Here is a 24,359-nt window from a genome sequence, read left to right on the forward strand (position 1 = left end):
TTTATAAAAAAAATTTTGAAATTTTATATTTTTAATCAAATTTTTCAAACAAAAAAAATTGAAATAGAATATTTTTCAAAACTTAGAATTTGTCCCTTTTCATATCAAAAAATATATAATAATACTTAATAATATATTTACGAACATACTATCAATTAATATGCTCCATTGTTTCAGATTGCAGCAGAAGTGGCCGCACCACTAGCGAGAACAGAGGAAATCGTTCTTCTTGGCGGAAATGACGCGACTAGCGGAGAAATTACACGCCTTGTGGGGCAAGTACCTCCAGCTGTTCAAGCACTGACCGGTGTAGATATTTCAAAAGTATGTTTAAGAGGCCAGCGGCCTCTTAGAAAGTGTATAAAGATAACGTTCGGTATCGAAAGTATTGTAGATTTAAATAAAAATTGCACGAACTTTCAAAGATGAAATATTTCAATTTCTCTATTGAATATGAAAAGTAGATTAAATCTAAACAAAATTGAAATATATCTAAGTCTATGTAATTTCATAATTTCATATAGAATATTTTAATAGATAGTAATAATTCATATTGTTGTAATAAGTAATCTAAAATTTTGACGCTTTTTCAGGCTTATATATTCTCCTGTTGTTGTTTAAAACTTCTTACATTAGAATATAGATCATTTGATCCTTAAAAAATCTAGAATACTGGCAAAATATTGAAATAAAATTTCTATTGAACACTGTTATACTCAGATATCCAAAGCAAGCAATTTTCTTACAATTTTCTCACATCTCTTTAATGTAGATATTGCATTAACATAGTATTGCATTAATAAGCTTTTAATTCATTATTATGTAAAACTTTAACATTATATAACGTTTCATCATTTGAACCATTTCCAGGTGTTAGGCAAGATACCAGGAGCAAAGTAATGGCGGAAAAAGCAGCAACGGCGACCAGACGATCAGATACTCGGAATCAGCTGAAGAAAAGAATAAACACTATACTGCCAAAGATTTCTCTGCTATTCTATCATCTACCAGTGACACTTCACTTTGTTCTCTTTCCCGAATTACTCTACCTCAAACGTAGATGAAACGACGCTAAACAAAACCGATCAGATCGGTTATTCCTCCGCTACGAATGCGTCGATTTTAAAGCCGATCATATGACATAAACTCAATATCTTATCTTTCATATCACATTATATTGGATCACTACAACGCACATAATCTATTTCAACTTCATCATAGTTCATGCACGTTCATTTTTCACGTGCATTGTTTTGAAGATTTTTTGGATCCTGCTGAATCCTTCTCAATAATCGAACTTTAATCGGTGCAGTCTACATGAAATTATAATATAGAAAGAAAGAAAAATGTGAAAGAAAAAAATGAAGAAGATGAAACAAATCGGCAAGCAACAAAGAAGAATAAAGGAAGTTTATGGAAAATCAAGTATACATTAAACGTATATCGCTAATTATTTGCGAGTTAACTATTGTGATTGAATACTGTCGACAATTGTGTTCAACTTCATAAATAAGAAACTTAACGAAGAGGATGGTAAGAATGAGAGAAGATTCACGTTCAAGAAAGAGACACGTTCGTGCGGAGTAGGCGTGAAATTAACTGTCCATAGTTACAGTTGTACATACTAGTTACGTGTGTGTCATAGCAACTGGAATTTCTATCTTGCTTATATCGAGACGTATCAAATGAGAAGAGAAATATTGATTTTCAGATGTTTGAAAAAATTGAACATACTGCAATTTTTTTGTTACAGTTTGAAAAACTTAAAATGAAATCATATTGAATGATTTTTGATAAGATATTTAAATTAGAAATGGAAATTCACATATAAGAAAATTCCAAGTTAAATGATGTTCATTCACATTCAAGAGACTTTGCTTCTAAGGAAAGTGAATTTCTATGATCTTACTTTCTAATGGAATATACCTAATGTACAATCACTTTTCTAAATTGCATTGCTATTGCACTGCATGTATTTTCAATATATACTGATTCTTTTATTGTATTTATTGTTTATATACAAATATTAGAATAAGATGAATTATCAATTATTGCTCAATATATTTCAAAACATTTTATTAAAAATTTAGAATTAATTTCAATAATGAAATTTTTTAATTCAATTATTCTTTTTTCAAAAATAATTTATAAAAATTTTTTATAACTTATAAAAACAATTATGAATGTAACGTTATTTCAATAATCAAAAGAAAATTCTGAAAATTATTAAAAAAATTCGATTATTCTCGTTTGATACGTGTTCGCATTTGAAATTCTCTCGGTTGACCACGCATCGGAATCAATCGCATTCCCGCCACCAAAATCTACTCTCCAAACCGAAGAAAGTGCCAATCAATTTGTAAATACAGTATCGTCTTGCCGCCGTATAGCAGAACAAATGATAATTTTTTATTGCGCAATGAGCATTCTGTTGTGTTGCACCTGTTTTTCCATTCGGTTCGCAATAGTGCTCGCATCCAAGCATTAACTTCTATGATGATTTTTTTGCTTTAAGAAGAATATTCGAGACGGGCAGTTCTACTGCGCGAGAAGAATGTCTATCTCGATATCACGATTACGATGATTAAATCGTAATGATAATAAAACTATGATATCGGGCGTCGCCGAGTACAAATTTCATTGTCCTGTCCCGGTATTGTATTTAATACTCCCAAATAATAGATAATTAGAAGGAAAAGAGAGATTGGTTTGATGGTTTATTTTGTTCAATAGAAACAAAAAAAAAGAAAGAAGAAAAATAATTTATGATAATAAAAAAATTCTTTAAGAAAAATTTTATTTTTCTTTTTTTTTTTTTTTTTTTAGGAATTTTTATCTTTTATATATTTTGATGTAATTTTTGTTGAAACTAAAATTATTTATTTATTTATATTTTATTTATATTTATTTTATATTTTTTAATTTATGTATATATACATATTATATTTGTATAACAAATCTTCAAACCAAAGATCACAGAAAGTAAAAAAGAGCCAAACTCTAAAAGGGAAGTGCATGAATATTGCCATTTGTCGCCAAAGTCTTCCCAATTAATTAATTAACCAAAAAAAAAAAAAGAAAAAAAAAGAGAAAAAAAAGAGAAAACAAGAAAATGAGAATGCATAGTACATTTAGAGCAGTACAAAAAAAATGACAGAGAGAATTAATTCAAAATGCACTTATATTCAATAAAAAGTTAAAGAATGAAAGGAAAAAGAAAAGAGATTATTAAAGAAGTCGTAATCCGTAAGTTCAAGGTCCATGTCTATATAGTATTTTTATTATAATAAGAAATCGAAGCTGTAAATGCTAATTATATAAAAATAGAGAGAAAAAAAAAAAGAAAAAGAAGTAGTAGAAAGTTCTATTGCTCTCAAACAGATGTTTTATATAAGCTATTTTTAGTAAATATTTAGTGCACTCCTTCCGATGAGTAGTCAATGCGAGAACTCGCTGTGTGTAAAATGTCTGATTACCTCGAAATGTTCTTCTTTTTCTCAATATCATAGATCTCTAAAAGTTCAGATATTATGAGAGAAAAGAAATAAGAGAAAACGAAGAAAACTGACGTTTACGTGTTATGTGAAAATTGTCTAATGTTGATCAAAATGAATTACCTACACGCAAAGTGTTCGACTTTCGTTCTGCGATCAACGATACTCCGCCGTTCGAAGACTTCTGAAAAATTATAGAAGTCTATATGGTGATATTTTAGAACTTTTCTAAAATCTGTAATAATATACATTTTCTACAATATTATTGTTTTAAGATATGTTTTATTTATTTCAACATATTGTTAAAATGATATTCTCGGAGAGATTTTGTAATTTCATTTTCATATATTAGAGTAATTGGTGGTATTATTATTATTATCTTTTTATAAATTAAGGAATGATAAAATTCATTTTATTCAATTTTAACTCAATTAAATTCGAATTAATTTTAATTTAACTTAAAATTAATTTTAGTTAAATGTATAAATATATTAAATAACTTTATTCATAATAAAACGATATATAAACAAAATGTCAAACATTTTGCAAATATTCGTAAAAAATTATTAACTAGATTATTAATCCAAATGAAATTTAAAAAATGTGAGTCAAAAAAGAAAAAAATGACTGATAGTTGTTCATAGAAATCTATCAAAATATTATTTTGTAATTACATTAAATAATCACCAAAGATAAAAAAATATTGTCTTTAATCACGTATTAAGAGATATATCTTGCATTGATGAATTCTAATTAAAAGTTCAACTTTCTAGAGATCAATTTTTCACACTTATTCACGAATAAATATAAACGATTTTCATATATTTTAACATAACTATAACATGGTGTTTTCTATTAACCTATGATTCACGTAACGGAGGATTTTCTTCAAAGTTTATATAACAATTCATAAAAATCTCTTATTTCATTCAATATGTTCGAAGGGATTGCAATCCCATCAATATATTACTTCTGTAATAGTAGTGCAAAACTTTTGTGTAGTTAATTAAAAGAAAAAAGAGAAGAGCAGAAAAAGATGAAAAAAAGAATACGCCTTGTCGTTCTAACCTAGTTAAGTGAATCGCGAAAAAACGTAGCTGCGTTTTTTGATAGCATAAAGTGTTTATTTTATTATATATTTAAGTATTTAATTTTAACAAGAATATTATTAGCATAATTTACTAATCAAGTGTCAATATTTTATTAATATTTGTTGATTTACTAAAAAAAATCGTTTTTTTTTATGTTAATGAAATGATAATTGAAGACTGGATGTAAAAGAGGTTATAATCTTTTTTTATAATGTAAAACTCTTTCTTTATGATAATTAATAAGATTTTAAAATAAAAATATCAGAATGTGATGCAAAATATTTTATCAATTAATAACATAATCGTTTTTTTGAAAATTTTAATATAGTATATATTCATTTTTACGCCAGTACTCAATTAATACTTGTCATTTCAATATGAATCAGAAAGAATTTATTTTACAAAAATTGATAAAAAATTTAAACAATCTTTGTGGATTTTACAAGTAATTTTTTATGATTTAATATTTTTTATTAGCAACACTATTTTTAAAATTAACTTGAATTTACTTCATTTAATTTATTTTATTTAATATTTATTTTTATTATTTCATTTTGTTATATTAATAGAAAATTTAAAAATCTATTTAGAAATATTTATATTGTTTTAAAAAAATTCTAAATACTTTATTAAATAAAATAACGCATATTATTTATTACATTCTTAGATAAAAAAGAATAAATGAATAAATTTTTTTTATCAATTTTTTTAAAATGGTGTATATGCTTTAATGCATTATGTCATGTGTTGCTAATTCAATTGCATTTTCTTTTAAAATAAATTATATAATTTAGTAGTTTAAAAATTTTATTAATTTTTATGATTGTAATTAAACATTTTTATTGCATTATTAAACTTATTAAAATAATTTAATCGAAAAATTTATAAAATTTATAAACTATATTAATGATAATTACGAACCAATTCTCGAATTTGTGCAAAAATGTGTCATAATATTCCTTATCTATTATAAATTATATATGTGATATTTCTAATATATTGACAATACCTTATTTAAGGTAACAATTAAAATTTTGAATATTATTAATAACTAATTATTAATAAATTTTATTAATAATCAAAAATGAATTTGCATACATCATTGACCATGTTAATATGCTTAAGTATATATATATAAAATTAATGTAACAACAAATCGCTTAAAAATTGCTTTAAAATTAAAAATAAGTAATTAATTATTAAATTATATATCAATATAAATTACGAATTTAAAGTAGTATATATTTCATAATATTATACATATTATCTGATTATAATCTACAAATATTATCAAGAAAAAAAATTATGTTTTAAATAAAATTCTAAATTTTATAAATTTAAGCATAAATTAAATACAAAAAGAAAATTACATGTTTCTAATTCGAGAGTTTGGTTCCAAATATGTATTTGATTTTATATAAATATGAAATACCATACATATATAGTACCTTTATAAAAATATAAATGTATTAATAATATATTTTATTTTATTATATTTTATGTCACATCTTTATATTATAATTCTTATTTTTAATTTTATAATAATTTAAGTCAGTATTATTTTAATGTAATTTCATAACTCTTCAATTTGTAAAGTCGTACAAAGAATCTTAATAGATAGTCTATAATCACAATATACTTTTCATATATTAATTTTCCTTTAATTTCCTTATATACGATATATATATACAAAAAAATTTCGTCCTTTTACGTTATAAGTGAACAAACTTTTAGATTTAAATTAAATTAAGATTCTTTTCAAACAAACTGTTTTGAATATTCACGTATAATTATCAGGAGGATTAAAAGTCATGGGTTAATCATTACAATTGATTAATCAAACAAAATATATAACTATATTTATTAATCTTGTTTTTGATATTTTTCATACTTTTAAAATTTTAATGAAAATATAAATAATAAATTTTTATAAAATACTTTAAAATATCTTTAATTCTTTACATCTTCATATTCGTAAATATTAAATCACAAAAAATTTTCGTTATTTTAATTGCATTATATCTTAAATTTTTTTTTTTCTTAAAGCAAGATACATATCCATGACTTTCAATCACGACAAGGTGGGTAGGTGTACTGTTATTCGAATTGTAAATCTTCGCAAAACTCAACTGTATACTCAGTCTATATATGATGTATATGTGTATATGTATATGTACGTATGCGACACGTATCGATAAATCGCGATGATCTTCGACGAACGAGAAATATCTGTGAAACTGACCAAAAAAATAAAATAAAATTTTAAAAAGTGTGAAATAAAATCACAAAAAGAAATGAAACAAAAGAAGAAAAAGCGTTTAACGAAAAAATGAAAAAATCGTAAAACGGGGAATAAAAAAAACAAATTAAAAACCAAAATTAAATAAAAAAGCGTTCAAGATTCTAGTTAGAAATTCTAAAAGAAATTCTACAATGGAAGCGTCTAGGAAGAATGAATCTAGTCTTTTGTAAACGATGAACACGAGAATATTGTATATTTTGAAAATTACGAGCTAGAAATGTCTCAATGCGTAGATAGAGGACAATATTAACAAATGTGTCATATTCTACTCTAATTGAAAGTAATGGAACACATGCATACACGAAATACACGAAATACACGAAATATATTCACCAAATCCAGTCACTTCACGTATATAAATACAACCACGTGATCAAAATCTAGAGGAATTCAATTCTGAGAAATTGAAAATTACTTTTCGTATTAATTTCACATTAATTTAATTGCAGAATTTTTAATCGTTAATAAAAACATAAATTGAATTACAAATTTATTAATATTCATTTTCGTTATAATAAACAAATTATGTAATAAAACTTGATATCAATCGCTAACCAATAGAAATTGTAAAATATATCACGTGATTTGGTTTATTTATTTCTAGTAACCTGACTTGGTGAACATAGTATAGTGTATACATATACACTAATTATATACACAAGCGTATATAAAACATTACACGAACACATGATATGAATTAGTGCATATTTTTAATAAATGGATAAAAATAAAGTCGAGAATTTTCAGATCAATCCATGAATCGATCGATTCGATGCGGGATCACGTTCGTCGCGATGCGAGCTACTATTGTAATTTTCTCGTTTCTATTTTCTTGTTTTCGACACACGTCTATCATCCTGTGTGCAGTGACAGTGACCATATTAATTATTAACGGGAGAATATTATCTCCTGTATAATAATAATTGTCAATGATAAAATCGCAGTGTGAAAATAAATTGATTTTTCAGTCATAAAAATAATTCTGATTTCTGATTTTATCAAATTTTATTTGAAGGACATTTTAAAAAAACATATTATTGAATATAAAATTTTAATATTTTTTATTTTTTATTTTTAAATAAAATTTCTATTACTAGAATTTTATTAATCCTTTTTTTGTTAAAAAGAAGTAAACAATATTAGAAAATTTGATTAAAATAAAAAAATCTACAATAAAAAAGACTTTTGGTGTACTTGTGATTAAATAACAGACTTGATTTCGATTTTCATTTTATTGAATCTGTTTTTAAAACCTAATTTCTTCTTGCTTGTGTACCACCATAACGAACAACTGAAGAGACGATTGTCCACCTGGTCATCGAGGTAAATTGAGACAAATGAGATTTGAGGTTGTAACATTATATCCATTATTACACTTTCATTTTGATCACGCTCGGGATTTCAAATTCAATATGCATGCAATTTATATTTCTATTATTAGAAAGTTTACATAATTGTGAAGTGAAAATAAAAAATTTAAATAATTTTAGAAATATGCTTATTTCTTTCTATTAAATAATATTCTATACTTTCATCAGAAAAATATTAAATATTAATTCATTAATATTGAAATATAGAATACACTTATTATAATAGTTCTTTCAATTTTTTTTTTATTAATTTCACTTCACGATTTGTACAATAATAGGTCACTATAAAGATTTTTTAGAAATTTTAATTTTCTATCTACAATTTAATAAAAATAAAAATAAATTTGAAAAAATATATATATAGAAATAAATAGATTTTATTAATAATCCTTATAGTAACCCATTATTTATCGAAACATCACACGCGAAGGGATACGATAGACATTCTACTAATTCTGATATTTATAAAAAACATATTTAATATACTTATAATTTCACATTCGTATAACTCATCGAAGAAACTCATTACACACATAATAACTTTCTTGCAATTAAGAAACTCGAATTAATTTGTATATGTTCCTAATGTCACTAATAATTACAAAGTAGTCTAATACTGCTGTTTCCCTTGGGAAAAAAATTCCCACGATATCGTAGAATTTATTCAGAAAAAACATATTCGATTCTCTATTTACACGCTATCTTCATGTTTCCTCCTTTGTCTGGTCAAATTTCACAGCGCTTTATAATATTTCCCTTAAAAACCACACAACAACATCGCTAATTTATTCGACATTCAATCATTTATAAGAACGAAAAACATTACGAATTAATAATTCGAAAACATGATCACTCGTACCCCTTCGCATCGAATTCCCATCTTTTTTTTTTTTTTTTTAATTCTCTTAATTAACACGATCAAGATGGCGGTAAAATTGAAAAAAAAGTAATTTTTATGATCATCAAATTCCAGCGATCTATTAATCTATTTTAAGCCAATATTGGAATAATTTTATTATTTTCTCTGGAAAAGCTTCAGAAATGTACAAGGTTTTTCGTGTAAATAGATGTGAGCATGAGAAAATTTTCTTCATCTTTGATTATTTTAGAAATATTATCCAACTATTTGAATGAAAGATCTAGTACATTTAATTTTATGTACATTAATTCCATAAATATATTAAAATGCATTTCCATAATAAATATTTTTTAATTGATATGTTTCATTAACGATGTTACGATTTTCTATCGTTATATTATTTTTTTTAATTTTTATACAGAAATAATAAATACAAAATATTAATCTTGAAGCAATAAGATAAATCCGGCCTATATTTCTTTAATTTGTATCGTTATTCTAATATTTAATATTTTTATTTCTAATCAAACATATGATGTTAGATATTAGATAGAAGTATCTCCCAATAAATTATTCCACCATCTTGAACGTGTTATGATCGTAATAATCCCTCATGCTATTTAATTTCTTACCACACGTTGAAATTTGGTCGAAAATTATCGGCCAGACATCTACATATGTATATTCAAGGCGGATACAAGGAGGACTGGGCAACGCTTCACGCTTACGTTTTTATTGTAATAGATTGTATTGAAATTTGTCGCACTCTTTTCGAAAACAAAAAGTGTTGCACGCATCTAGATATTCGATCCTTTGTGTGTCACGCTCTCTCTTTCATATTTTTTTTATATTTCCATCGTGTTATTTATTTCATTTCTCCATCTCTCTCTCTCTCTCTCTCTCTCTCTCTCTCTCTCTCTCTCTCTCTCAAACACAACAAATCATTCAAAGAGGTTCATGAGATATATCATGTGTTTCATATATACCAGCGGTGGCATATAACAAAATTCGACATAGACTACAACAACAACAACACTCTTACTAGAACTGCACAAACACACATTTTTTTTTTTATTATTTTCTTCTTCTTTCTTCACTCCTCGTTATTCCATTCACACGAGAAATATAATATACAGAATATTTATCACGAGGGATGCATGAGACACGTTGGAATTACAACTTTTCTTATTTCCATTACCCTCTCCTCCCTCCCTTCCTCTCTTTCCCTCTCTCTCTTTCTCTCTCTCTCACTCTTACATTTTTTTTTCTACTATATTTTATGTTATTTCATTCCGTTCCTGCATTCTTTTGACTCTCGATATAATTATATTTTCTCATGATTTTTTTTTTTTATCTTTTTCTTTCTACTTTATCTTTATCTCGTTCCCTCTCACTCTCGCATTTTACTCTATGTACAATTAGACTCCTTTTACGGTTTCATTTTTTTTTTTAGGATGTTAGTAAATAATAGTTAGCAATCATACATCTACGTTGTAAACGGTTTAACATTTTTCTTTTTTTTCCATTTTGTTTCTGCTTAAACGCTATAGTGCTAAGTAATTTTTTTTTTTTATTAATTACTTATATCACATTGTTCATGTACACATAGATTTCCCGCACGTTTATTTCATTTTCTACTTTCTCTCTCCCCGTCGATCGACGAGATTTCTTTTATTTTTTCTTTCTTTTTTTTTTTTTTTTTAAATTTTTTTCCTTTATTTATGTACAAAACGGATATTTTTATCGTTTGCATTTTTTCACTCCTTCTTTTTCTCTCCCTGCATTCACTTTCATTCGCAATTGCTATTTAACAGCAAATATCCGACTTTGATTCAACTTCCTTTTTTTTTTGTCCTTTCTTCACTAAATGCAAGGTGAGCATAACCTTTTTGAAATTTTCTTTCTTTTTTTTTTTTCAAATTATTTATCAATTTGTTCTTTTTTTTTTAATTGTTATTTAACACTAGAACACTGAATATACTCATATGTAATATACCATAAATAATATAATATATAATATACTAATATATTGTTATTTTAATATAATATATATAATATATTATAAATGACAATATATTTAAGTAACATAGAAAAATGAAAAAAAAAAAAAAAAATTTAAAGACAACAAGATTCCTTCATTTTATGAAGGAATTGCTTCGTTTGATATGAAAATCTTGATTTTATCATTGTATACATAGTAATGAAAAATAAACATTATTTACAATTTCATTTCTATCACAATAAAAGTAAAAAATTAATCCTTTCAAACATCTTCGTTTTTCTATATTAAATATAAAAAAATTTAGTCCTTATGTAATTTTTGGGCTTACTTCCTATATAATTTATGTCTGGGCAATAAAAATAATTATAAAAATAAAATATTTTAAAACCCATTCATTTTGAAGGGTTTTATAATTCTAGTGTTACAATTATACTTTATCGTATCTATGTATTTCATTGTATTAATTTAAAAATTATTTTTTTTTTTCCTTTTTTTTTTTACAAACATAAGATAAATGATATTTTTCGTTATTCGCCTTGCATTCAGCGAAGGAACCGATAACTAATAACATTCGTTTGCGCCTTCGTCTGTTGCTGTTTTATTCTGCGTAATGTGTTAAGAATGCCCCCAACATCTACAAAGTAATCCATTGCACGCTTCACAATGTTGGATTTAAAAGATACAAAAAAAAAAAAAAAAAAAAAAAGATTAATAAACAAACGTGTCTCGAATTGCAATTGGAAAGCTCAGCGGAGAAACGGTTCCATCCAACAAGGAGGGAACGAAAAATGACTAGTGCATGCGCCAAATTCTACGTTCTCGAGCAATTTCTTTTTTCTTTCTTTCTTTCTTTCTTTTTTTTTCGTGTGTCATGCGTGAACTATCTCTACCATTCCATTTTCGTTTAATCATCAATTACCAAAATTAAAGCGTTCAATGAATTCGAAATCGAAAGGTCAACGCAAAGCGACAATTTAATAACAATATAAAATCTGGCAAATTCTTCCAACTCTTTCTACTTTCATTGAAACATGAAAAAGTCACCGTGACCATTGGACGTCATAATACTGAAAAAAATGGCGAACAGAAGAATGTGCGATGCGAAGAATATAAAATTCTTCTTCAATTAAACAGATGTTACAATAAAGTACTATTTTTTTTTTTAATAATCAACTTTGGAATCAACTTCATAACTCTCCTGAATATTCAGGGATGATGAAGATATTTCGATTAAATAGTAAATCGAATGCGTAAGTCGAAATACCATTAATTGATTAATGTTATTAGTAAACTCTACTAATTTAGTAGTGTTTAATTGATAACTATTATAGTTATTTCACAAACAGTACTTCATCGAAACAAGTTCCGAGTAAACGAAGTGTAGCTATTTGTATATTTCCTTTCGTTTAACGCGTTCATTGTAGCAATATGTTGCAATGGATTAAAATAATTACTTTTCAAACGTTGACTTGTAATTAAGATAATTAAGACAAAATAAGAATAGTACGAATATAGTACGAATCAGAGTATTGCTCAAAAAAAAAAAAAAAAAAATTTTACATTTTATACTTCAAGATTATCAAAATTATAACTAAAATTATAATTATTATATAATTATAACTATGTTACAATTATTATTATGTATAATATTATATAATATACCATATAATAATACTATAATTATATAGTATAATATAGTGATATTATAATTATATTTATAGCCATACGTGATCGTTTAATTTCGAATAGCTTAAAATCCGTGACTACAATGAACGCGTCAAAGCATATTTGGTGACGTTTCCAACGTTTCTAAAATAAGATAACAATTCACGAAATCCTAGACGTTTAATCCCTCTCTTGAAAATAATATTGCTCTCCGCTAAACAATAACTTAATAGATCCTTCGACGAATTTCCGCAAGGAGACACAACGCCCACGCATATTACATACATAATCAGCACTTAAACTGACCAAAAAAAAAGCCTTTGATTAAATAATTTAAAAAATAAAAAAAAAAAACAAGATATAATATATATATATATATGTCTGTATACGCAAATACAAGTTAATAATAATACTAATGTACAAATTCTGAAAGAGACCGTTAACAGTCACATGCATACATTCACACACATACGTATAAAAATTCCAATTACAAACGCTTTCAAACACATGACTTTTGTGCGTCGTTCTCGAATTTTTTGAAACTACTTTTTTTTTCTTTTTTTGCATTGTATTATCATTGCATTGTCTTAATAAGAAAAATTTGTTTCAATTTTTTTCCAAAAATTTAGAAAAAAAAAAAAAGAAATTACTTGTATCGAAAGAGTAAAAATTTATGGAAGAATGTGTAAAACAAAAGGAAGAAATAAATTTGCAATCACGAGAGAGAGAGCTTATTTTTTGTACCTTCTGCAACAAGATTTTGACAAGTTTCAAATATTAAAAAGAAATTTGGAACGACGATTGTAGAATTGTCAGCGATCATTCATAAAAATGAATTAAAGATGTTCGTGTAAATTACAAACATTGTATTTTATACCATTTAAACTATTCACACTGAATAAACCACCATTAACGGTCTCGTATCGAGTATATCGAATGAAAGCTCAAAAAGCTTTTATATTGCAAGATGAAACATAAATCACTTGTTTTTTTTTCCTTTTTACTTTACGCATAGAAAAATTAATTTAAAATAGTACGATAATAATATGTACGTATACAATAATTCCGGTTTCCTCTTGCAACGCGAATCAGAAGCTTTCCTTTCTTATCCCGTTCGTTCATCTGAACACTTGCAGAAAAATATTATGCAAAATATAATATCTGCGATTTAAATTCATGTATATACACATTTTTTTCAGAAACAAGAATACTATATAATTAACCCTTGCCTAGTGGACGCCAGATCACCAAAAATCTATCCATACTTTTCTATCTAATTCAAGTTATACGTTTACAATATTGGAATTATAATAATTTTTCTTATTTTTAATACAGAATTCTTTGGCTAAACATAATTCGTTACAATTTTATGGAGAAAACTATGCATATATTTAATTTAGATTACATATTTGTTTGCCATTTCTATATGAGCTATTTTATAGAATAATATAAAATAATTATTGAAACTTATTGGAAATATACTATTGCAATTATTTATATGGTATGATATAGAAAAGTGAAAAAATTTCCTGAGTAAAATAATAACAATTATTTTAGATTAGACAATTGATCCGGCGTCCACAGGATGTATAAGTGCTTTGCGGGTTACTCACTTTTATGTAATATTTTCCCTTATTTCGTTTCTTTCTTTTTCTTTCGTTTGGCTCTTCAACAAAAAAAAGATCACAAATGAATGCTCTTTTGAAATGAACCAGATAAAAATATCAAAATTACGAAGCCAAGACAAAAGTTTTGCTTATGCTCATTGTTGCATTTTGTAAAATAAATAGAAACGAATAAATACTTGAGCATAGTCTACATATGTAGAAAAAAGAAAAACGAAAAATATGCATTATCTACGCAATGGAAATTCAATTTATCATCTAATATCCAAAAGTAAATTATAGGCGTAAACGATTATCGTTTTTCCACAGCCACTATTTAATATATATGATTAATTTAAAAGCACAAGCATATTTATCATCCATCCAATTTCAAGATTTCGATCAATTTCAAACATTTAAACGAATCTTATATATCATACAATTCTTTAATTAAACATCATTCTATCTAAACATTAAAGTCGTTTAGTTTCTTTCCTTTGCTGAACTTCATCAATAAGATACCAAAAAAAAAAAAAAAATATATATATATATATAAATCTCTCATACTCTGCGGTCAAGCAATTTAAAAATCATGCAAACAATATTCCAGTATTACGAGTCCAAATGGTTCCATCTGTCAATAGAATTCATTCAAAATATGCACGATAAGATATATAATCTAAAATAATTCCTGAAAGAAATCTTTTGACAGATAATGTATAACAAGATTATAAGATCATTCCATTTCCCGGGAGTTTGTTGTAAATGAAAAAAAAAAAAAAGAAAAAAAAATAATTCACCAAATAAACGATTGAAACTTTGAATTTAGAATAAATATTAAATGCTCACATTGAGAAATTTCATTGTCAATGTGGTTCCTTCTTTTTCGTTGCTTCTGAACAAAGCGAAGAAAATTGTTTTCATTTGAAGCTGCCTTATTGTATTAATTTTTATGACGCTTGCGTCTGTTCAATTTCCAATCAAAAACTTTGCCTTTGATAAGTACGTCTCTAAAGCATTCGAGGTACTATGCACAATCGCACGAGTTGAGCAACGGCATTTTTAACACCTTTACATGTATTTCAGTCGTCTCGCTCTCTAGAAAAGAGCATAAACATTCAAAATTCAAAACACGAAGGAACGCAATTGAAGTTTTAAAAAATAAAAAATTCTCCTTCGATGTCGGGAATAGCATGACGGGCAGAATTCTCTTCTTCGTATCTATTCTTCCTAATTGGATTTGCCATTTTTATATTTTATCTCCCATCAACATATTGTATCGATCGTGTATAGTCGTTGATTCTATACACGCAAGACGCGTTAAATAATAACAAAACATGGACATCTGTACCGATATTCCGTAATCTCCGCAATTTCGTGCTTCGATACACAGAACGCTAGCCGTTTCTCAAGCTAGTTTCACTTTCTTTTGATTCTGTCAGACGGTCGAATGTGTGGTCGAGGAAGGTTGTGTACTGGAAGCCGTCGTCGATTGCGGTGTAGATGTTGACGGTGAACTTACGACAACAACAGGCTTCACCAGAGTGGTGGTATTGATGTACTGAGCGTTCACGATCGGCATTTGTGCCACAGATTTTAAAATTGGGGTGGTTATCATTTTGCCCGCAAGGCTGGAGGGGGCTAGGATATGAGCAGTCACTTGATTTCCTTGCGAAACAACGGTCATCGGCGTGACAATTGGTGTCAAGCCGGAAAGGGGTGTGTGCGGACCAACGATGTGAGCTATACCCTCTGTGGACGGAGCGTTTTGCATCACTGTCGAACCTGGTTTACCTGTTGTGGTTTGAAGCGACACTCCTGTGTGGCTCAACGTCAATCCTGCAACCCATATAGGTAATTGCACAATAAGATATATTTTATCCTTTAAATTATTGTATGGAATAAATATTCTCGTTATCACGAAAAACTTAGAACCATTATGAACAATATAAAACGATTTCCATTATTTTAAAAAGAATTTCTGTCAGCCACCTTCAAAGCAATTCGTATATGGAAATAATAATCGAGTCGCTCTGCAAGTGAATAGTTTAATCTAGCACCAATTCATTAACAAAATCGCAATAATACGATTTGATCTTGGATACATGGTGCTGTATGTATGTATAATGTACGTGGAAGATGATCATTTTTATAGGAACTGAATAGAGAAGCGACAACTTGCGAGAATTGGAATCATAAATGAACCATCTAGTGGCAATTGTAGGAAACAGAAATCGAATGATTTATTGGTCAAACAGGAGGCAATATAAAACATATTCAATATAAAGCATTACCATTTGCAGGGAGTATGTTTAATTCAGCGCCACCGGGAAGTCTGGTCAACTCCGATCCATTTCCGCCTACCAATGTTACACCACCAACCATTTTATGCGTGGTTTGCGCATCTCCCGCTCTTATCCTTGTTTGAGCATCTGCAATCCAATTCATAAATATTATATTATCCAAAAGATTAATAATAGTTTCAACGGATCATTCTTTTTTACATAATACAATATCCTTCTTCACATTTCTCCATAAAACTTCAAAAATTATATCGTCTAATTATAGTAATGTTGACACAAGATGGAGAAAAATATATATAATCTAATTGAAGAGAATTGAATGAATATGCACAAATAAGACACAAAAAATTCATAAATACACTGCATGCACAAAATAGTCCTAAGTTACTCACTTGACACATTCAATGCAGGAGAATGCGCTGCAAGAACTAACGGCCTTCCCTCGTTTGCAGAGTGCACAAATGTAACTGGCCTGACGTCATTGGCGGACGATTGCACGGCTAGGGCCAACGGCCTGTCGTTGTTGGATAGATTAGAATGCACGATCGTTACCCTGTTGTCGTTGGCCGTGGACGAGTGAACGACCAGCGCTACGGGCCTTGGCTCACTTCCAGTGTTCGATTGCACGGCAATGAGCGGCCTCGATTGATCCGACGAGTTTTGCACAGCTAACGTGAGCGGCCTGGACTCGTTATTGCCAGCTGTGTGAGTAACCAGAAGTTGCCTTGTGTCACCGGGTATCACCCTCAAACTCGGTCCGATGTGTTGAAGCGTTGGGACGATAGTTGGTAAACCTTGACTCGTGTTCAATATCTGAGCGTTGATCGGTAAGTGCAGCTGGTGCGGCTGCTGTACTATACCCGTTGGTGAAGTATTAACTTTCTCCTAAAATGGAAATTTATTATATGTTATATGAAAATATTAATATTAATCTTGGAATCTTCTAACAAGGTTTTTTATTCATATATTTGAAAATATTCTCATATAAAAAGATAAATTACTTTCTTGTCAGCTCATGATTATCGTAATCGTAAAAAAATACAAATAAAAAATAAATTTTTTTAAATAATAATAAGAAACCAATGCATTAAAAAGAATTGTATTAATGTTTATGAATACAATAATAAAAGTTTAAAAAAAAAATTCGTTTTTTACGAATAATAAAATAATAGTGAGTCATCTATCTACAGTTTTTTTAACAATTTGATAAATAAATTTTTAATTAAATATTATATAATTTCTAATATAAAAACATTTTTCTTGATTTATAAAAATAAATATATGTTGTTGCATTGGACTATAACTAATTCATATATATTTTATATAAATTAGTTCCAACCATTCCTTATGCGTTCTTTTTCTTGCACCGTTTCACACACAACGCTAAAGAGAACCACGTTGTGTCCAAGAATAAATAACGGGCTAATAAATTTTAACAACGGTGCTTTTTTTTTTACAGTCTAACCATTTTCAAACGAAGAAAAACTGGTCAGTCACAAATTTTACCCTTCGGGATTCGATCCGGGGACTTGTGGATTACTAGCCATTCGTTTAACCGAATGACCTAATCCAGTAGTCTCTTATATTTTCTTCTTTTTACTTAATACTATACTATCTATTACTACATTAAAAACTTAGATATTTTCAATATACCTGTGCTGGAGTAGGAATGCTAGGTGCGGATGATCCAGGACTTGAACTTGCAGGTGGACTTTCCCTAGAACTTGGTGCAAGATTCATTCCTTGCGTTTGGCAAACTACAGCTGCGGTGGCAACTTGATTATGAATATTGGAAGTCGTACTATTGGTTTGAAGTGTCTGTGGTGAACTGACCGTGGCTGCACTGCTCAGACTGCTGGTACTACTATACCTTGTACCACCCCGAGCAAGTCCAGTCACATCAACCTCCATGTTTTCTGAAACTTTAATAATTACTTCAATATTTGCTAATTTTATTATATTTATTTTTTTTTTATTTTAAATTATTAATTTCATCTATTCTGTCACTTTGTATATTATTTTTTTTATTTCACATTATTTATTCTATCTTAAATTTGTCTACATTGTTTTACATCCTGTTATATTGTGTATATAATACAAATGTTTTTTTTTAATTTTTTATTAAAAGATTTAATAAAAATTTAAATTCTTCTCCAACACATTTTTAAAAATCTTTGAGAATAACTATGTTAAAATTGTACCATATATTAGGAAACTTACTACTTCTCGTAGCCGTTATATCGGCAACCGAATTCTGTTCTGGTAAAAGAGTATTAAAATCAATATGATCCCACGTAGCAGCAAGTTCTTTCTTCAAAGCTAACAATCTCTGTTGTGCAGCAATTTTTTCTCTGGCAAGCCTTTCCATTTCATGTTCATAATCACGTTCCTTCCTTTTCAACATCTGCAAAAAAATCCTCCCAATTAAAAAACGAGACAATTTATATTAATAAAAAAAAAATTTCTTAATTTTTTACATACAAAAAATTTTCGATTAAAAGAATATAAAATAGAAAAAAAAATCCTTGAGATTATGTAAACACGTAAATTGTAAATTTTCAATCAAATTTTAATTATTCACGAATATATTTTAATATATAATATATAATATAATAAAATTGTTGAAGGATTAATTATAAAATTAAATCCATTTATTAAAAATGTATTAGAATAAATAATTTGTTTATATTTTAAAAAAATCATATAATATAAGAATAAATGATATAAATTTTCATGTTTATTCATTGTCACAGTTGCGATGAGGATACTTCAAACATTTCATGTTACAATTTAATGATAGAATTTATGATGCAGTTTCATTTCTAATTAAAATTATTCAATTTTTTTTTTCTTATTTTATATTCGATTATAGACTATTTCGAAAAGTAACCGCGCACGTGAGGAAAACGAGAGAAAGCTGATAGAAATGTTCTCGCATCGCTTTCGAGAATACCTTAGCGAACGTCACATGATACACCTGCAGATTCAGGACACCTCTCCCTCGAAATACGATAAGCCTTGCGTTTGACGTCAGCACGAACATGCGTGAAGGAACGTGCACGTGACAACGAGCATCGACACCTAACAAATGATGCACGCGCTTCAAAGTAAGACAAGAAAGAAAATATGCAAGGATAAAATTCCTGCTGTGTGCAAATTCGAATCTGATACATTTCGTGCGCGTTCGTGTTTGCTCGGTTTACGTCACAGATACCGAAAAAGTTTATAAAGTGGGAAGTTTAAAATCACGATAAAGAAGCGATGCAACTTTTAGAATTCTGAAAATAGTCTAGCATCATAATTCATATTTTTTACAATTAATTTTTTAATCAATATATATTTGTACTGTTATAATATTACGTAAAAATCAAATTTGAAATCTAATATTTTTTTTCTAATTTTTAAAGTATTTTTTTATTTTATATCACAAATGTGCAATTTAATGATTTTAATTTTGAATCAAAAGTGAGTCCAATTAAAAAAATTATAAAATCAATCGAATATAAATATTCGAATTACATAAATAATAGGAGATTAAAATAAAAATATAATTTAAAATTAATTCAAAAATTTCAAGAATAGCAATCAATAAAACTATAATGCGTGACGGCAAAAATCTTGGATTCATTTATGCGATAAAATGTGTTAAATTTTCGATTCGATGTCATCAGAAATTTCGAAAAGGAACGCACGTGACAATAAGTGGCAATAAGTGGCACACATTGAATAGATAGATACACGTGGTAAAATCTTCAAGAGGGAAAGAAAGATGCAATCGTTTGCAAAAAGAAACGCAGACAGAAAATATAACCAGTATCATTATATATAAACTGATAAACGAAGAATGAGATAGAGAATTCATTTCAAAAAAACAGAGGTCTAAGATACTAACAATAAGATCAAGAAGGACAGAATGAACAACAAGGATAGAACATATGAGAGATAAGGAGAGAGGGGAGCAAGCAAATAGAGGGGCATATACATTGCGAAAAAGACAGAGAGAAAGACAGAACAGAAATAGACGAGCATACTGAAGTATAGGTTAAAAGGAGAGAGAATGACAATGGAGAGAGGTGAAGAGGAAGGAGTACGAAGGCCGTTGCATGAATAAGCGCACGCGCGATCTATAAGCACGTGGGTAAACCGCCTCCAACAAGATTCGCACATACAATATTGGACTCGTGGATATACGCAAATAGCGTTTTCGTTTCTTTCTACATCTTCCATATCTGCCACGTCGTGTTGCGGAACTCGTACATGTACTTTATTAAACTTTATCGAACTCGAGACTACGCGAAACTGGTGGATTTTTCGCGAACTAACGAAAACAGAGTAAGTTAAACCAGCTTGTGGCATTTTCATACTAGCAGTGGATTATATTACCCCTTTCATTCGTATCTTCAATGTAAAACATTCTTTTTTTTTAAAAACATTTACATTTATGTCGTATCCTTTTATGTAATATTTATTATTCCGACATATCGACTTTTAAAGGAATGTTTCTTTATCACACCACTTACAACGTCTAATAATTATATTATACTTTAGTTACTTCGAATATGCTTATCAGTTAAGTTCTCGTTTATAGGAAAAATAAAAATAAATAAAAATTAAACGAAATATTTCCACTAGCTGTAAATTTGCAATGGTATTCAAATTTTTAATAAAAACAAAATAATGAAACTTAATTTTTCCGATCATACTAATTTCTGAAATAATAACGATTTTGAAAGTTTGGCAAACTTATTCTTCCATCGATAATTATATTTGCCTTATTCTTATGTTAATCGTAAATTTTACGAAAAGATAAGTTCTTCTTTTCTTTTTAAGAATATAATTATTAATGTTTTTGCAAATGCTAAAAAATACAATTGTAAAAAATGAAAACTTCATAATAGTTTTCTATTGATTTTTTATTACGAGTAAATAATTCGTAATATTTCGTAAATAAAATAAAATATAGTATATGACAAAAAAACTTCAATTTTAAGACAACAGCTTATATCGATAATATTACTTAAAGGGTATATTCAATCGATCATTCAATAGAATTATGGGTGAAATAATTACACAGGAACGTGTCGTTATGGTAAGTCACCGTGTAATTTCAACACGTCGAGCGTCGCCTCGTACTGAGAAGTCACCAACAATGGCGCCGAACGATAAAAGTTCGGATAGTAGCATATGCCGTACGTGCCATGCGGCATGACACCGATGGCCGCACAGTCACGTGGAACCAATACATATAGGTACAACTTCTACGTGGAAGAACGTCGCGTCGGGTACGCACACGCGCAACTGCACAAAATGCCGAAACGAGACGAACATGTGACTTAGACGAAGAAAGTGAACATCTTACATGGTGGGGAGAAGCAAAGGATGACCTAAAGTGAGAAAAACAAGGTTTGAAACAGAATTACATAGAAACTATTAGTCTGACAAAGATACGAAAGCAACTAAGAGGAAAAGAAACTGCAAATACCAAACGGAGAGAAAATATGAGATAGAAGATATATACGGAAAGAAAGGAGAGGTTAAGTGCAGAGTGCAAGAGATAAGAGACATGGCTTGCAAGGAGTGGGGATTATGAGATAGAAGAGACAACAAGAAACGCTGTAGTGGGGGAACAGCATGTCTTTAGAAACAACTCTGCGGCAAATAGAGCAACGATAAGATGAAGAAAGAATGTATATGCACATGTACTATAAAAAAATAGGGGTTAAAAAATTGTCATATAAAAGTAGAATAATATACTGTAAGTGCATGCGATCAAGTTAAAGAAAAACAACTGCAACGATGTTTGCATGTATTTACGGTGAAAACGATACGTATGCCGTTCACATTGGAAAGAAATAAACAGACCGTACAGTAAGTAGACAAAAAGAGAAGCATGCGCAGACTGAAAGAGAAAGAGATACAGAATATAAACGAACCGGAGAAAGATAGATAAAAACAAATCGTAAACAACAAAGACAGACTCAACAGCACTAGAGACTACAGAGGTGCGAGAAAGAAGCGAAAGAGTTGATTGTAGAATCAGAGTTGAAATCACGAAAGAAGGAAAAGGAGGAAGTGTAGTCGACCTTCGCGAGGACGCACATTCGTGATTCTTTGATGATTACATGCAGTTTCACAACTCTTCCGAAATTGCAGCAAAAGGAAAAGATATATGAAAAGGAATACACTCGCGATTGCAGAAAAAATAAAATTTTTCTCCTATATCCTAAATATAGAATAAATACATCTGTATTAAAACTATTATATAAAATGATTTTTGGCCATATATTATTAGTTATTATTATCTTTAAATAGCTAATTAGTATTTACTCTTACAATATGTTATATTATTGATATATAATTTGCGAGATATAATATATTAATCGACTAATGATTAAAATGAAAGATTAATCGATCTATAGAAACTGAATTTTGTACATAAAAATTATTGCGTAATAAAACACGTATCACAAATCGAATCATGAATTCTGCTTTTTTTCGGATAATTTATATTTAATTTATATAACTGATATATTGTGTACATCGAAGAATTATTCCTAGTTTTTATATTCAGGTGCCACGATGACATATTTCCGTGTCGGATTACCATGTGTTAAGTTTTATTTCACGCTAGATCAGACAATTTGAGATAATTCGAAATAATTATAGCACAGCGAAACTGTTATAAAACAAAGAATGCAATTAGCATCTTATGATATCAAAGTATTTTGTAAGCGAGTTTAAGATTTTCGATTTTTACATATATATTTGGATATACATTCGATAAATTTATTTAAAAAGTAAATTTCTGATATATAGTGAGAAAATTAATTTTTCAAGCGATATAAAAAATATTGTATAATAAATTATGAATACATATGAAAAAAAAAAAATTTATATATATCAAATGATATCGAGTTTGCTAATGATACAATTATGCAATCGTATACGGAGATGATGATGAGAGAAAAAAATTTACGATTGAAAAGTTTTATCGTATAAGCAGAATTGTTTATATTTTTTCGATTTCAAAATTATCATAATCAATTGCGGATTATTTTTACAACATAAAGCAGTTAAACATTATCGATGTTATTAAAAATACAAGAATTAACTTACATGTATATGCCTGATCGCAGCATGAAGAATCGAAAGATTCGACGATTTTTTCTCTTCTTGTGAAGGAAGTTGTCTCTTCAACAATTCGAAGCATTCTTTCAGGTGTGCCCTTCGATTTTTCTCCAATTTGTTATGCACTTCTCTGGTGCCAGAACGGATTACGCACGGTCTAGAATAGAGAAACGGATATATGTAGACACGCGATATTTTGCAATTACAGTTGCATTTATTTCAAATTATCTAACTGTCAACAGATTAATTTTAATAATCTAAAAACTATTTCATAGTAATTTCACAAGCGATATTTATTATATCATATTGAAATGTCAAAATATACAATTTTAATATATTTATGATTCTATATAAATTAGAAATTATAGTCATACGTATTCTAATCTGTCCCATATTTTCAAAATGTTGGCATGGATATCTTGTTGAATATAATCTGAATTTTATATATGTATAATGCTTAATAATAAGTTTTTTACTTAGTTTTTTTTTTTTATTATTTTTATTAAAATTTTATTTTAAATTTTTTATAATTATTTAAAAT

General features: G+C 28.0%; 2 protein-coding genes across 12 annotated transcripts in view; one reads left to right on the forward strand and one right to left on the reverse strand.

Annotated features, from left to right (window-relative positions):
- The window catches only part of LOC107994734 (flotillin-2), a 115,763-nt gene extending 92,597 nt beyond the window's left edge, over positions 1-23,166 (forward strand). Inside the window, exons 7-11 of one of the 7 annotated variants that reach the window (XM_062080979.1) lie at positions 178-324; positions 871-8,210; positions 15,830-16,241; positions 17,143-21,022; positions 21,765-23,166. In XM_062080979.1, the coding sequence (XP_061936963.1) occupies positions 178-324; positions 871-900 (177 nt within the window). In that variant the 3' untranslated portion in view covers positions 901-8,210; positions 15,830-16,241; positions 17,143-21,022; positions 21,765-23,166. Of the gene's footprint in view, positions 1-177; positions 589-870; positions 8,211-15,829; positions 16,242-17,142 lie in introns of those variants that run through there. The other 6 variants (XM_062080969.1, XM_017051779.3, XM_062080964.1 and 3 more) reach the window with 6 other exon arrangements.
- Positions 2,795-24,359, reverse strand: part of LOC107994726 (max-binding protein MNT) — a 43,938-nt gene continuing 22,373 nt past the window's right edge. For 3 of the 5 annotated variants that reach the window (XM_017051756.3, XM_017051757.3, XM_062080856.1), the window contains exons 5-10: positions 23,807-23,975; positions 18,911-19,094; positions 18,344-18,612; positions 17,083-17,575; positions 16,682-16,819; positions 8,105-16,226 (exon numbers count right to left, since the gene is read on the reverse strand). In XM_017051756.3, coding sequence (XP_016907245.2) covers positions 15,826-16,226; positions 16,682-16,819; positions 17,083-17,575; positions 18,344-18,612; positions 18,911-19,094; positions 23,807-23,975 — 1,654 coding nt within the window. In that variant the 3' untranslated portion in view covers positions 8,105-15,825. Of the gene's footprint in view, positions 16,227-16,681; positions 16,820-17,082; positions 17,576-18,343; positions 18,613-18,910; positions 19,095-23,806; positions 23,976-24,359 lie in introns of all 5 variants that reach the window. The other 2 variants (XM_028665358.2, XM_062080845.1) reach the window with 1 other exon arrangement.

This window comes from Apis cerana, linkage group LG1 (assembly GCF_029169275.1).
Source record: "Apis cerana isolate GH-2021 linkage group LG1, AcerK_1.0, whole genome shotgun sequence".
Classification (NCBI taxonomy): Eukaryota; Metazoa; Arthropoda; class Insecta; order Hymenoptera; family Apidae; genus Apis; species Apis cerana.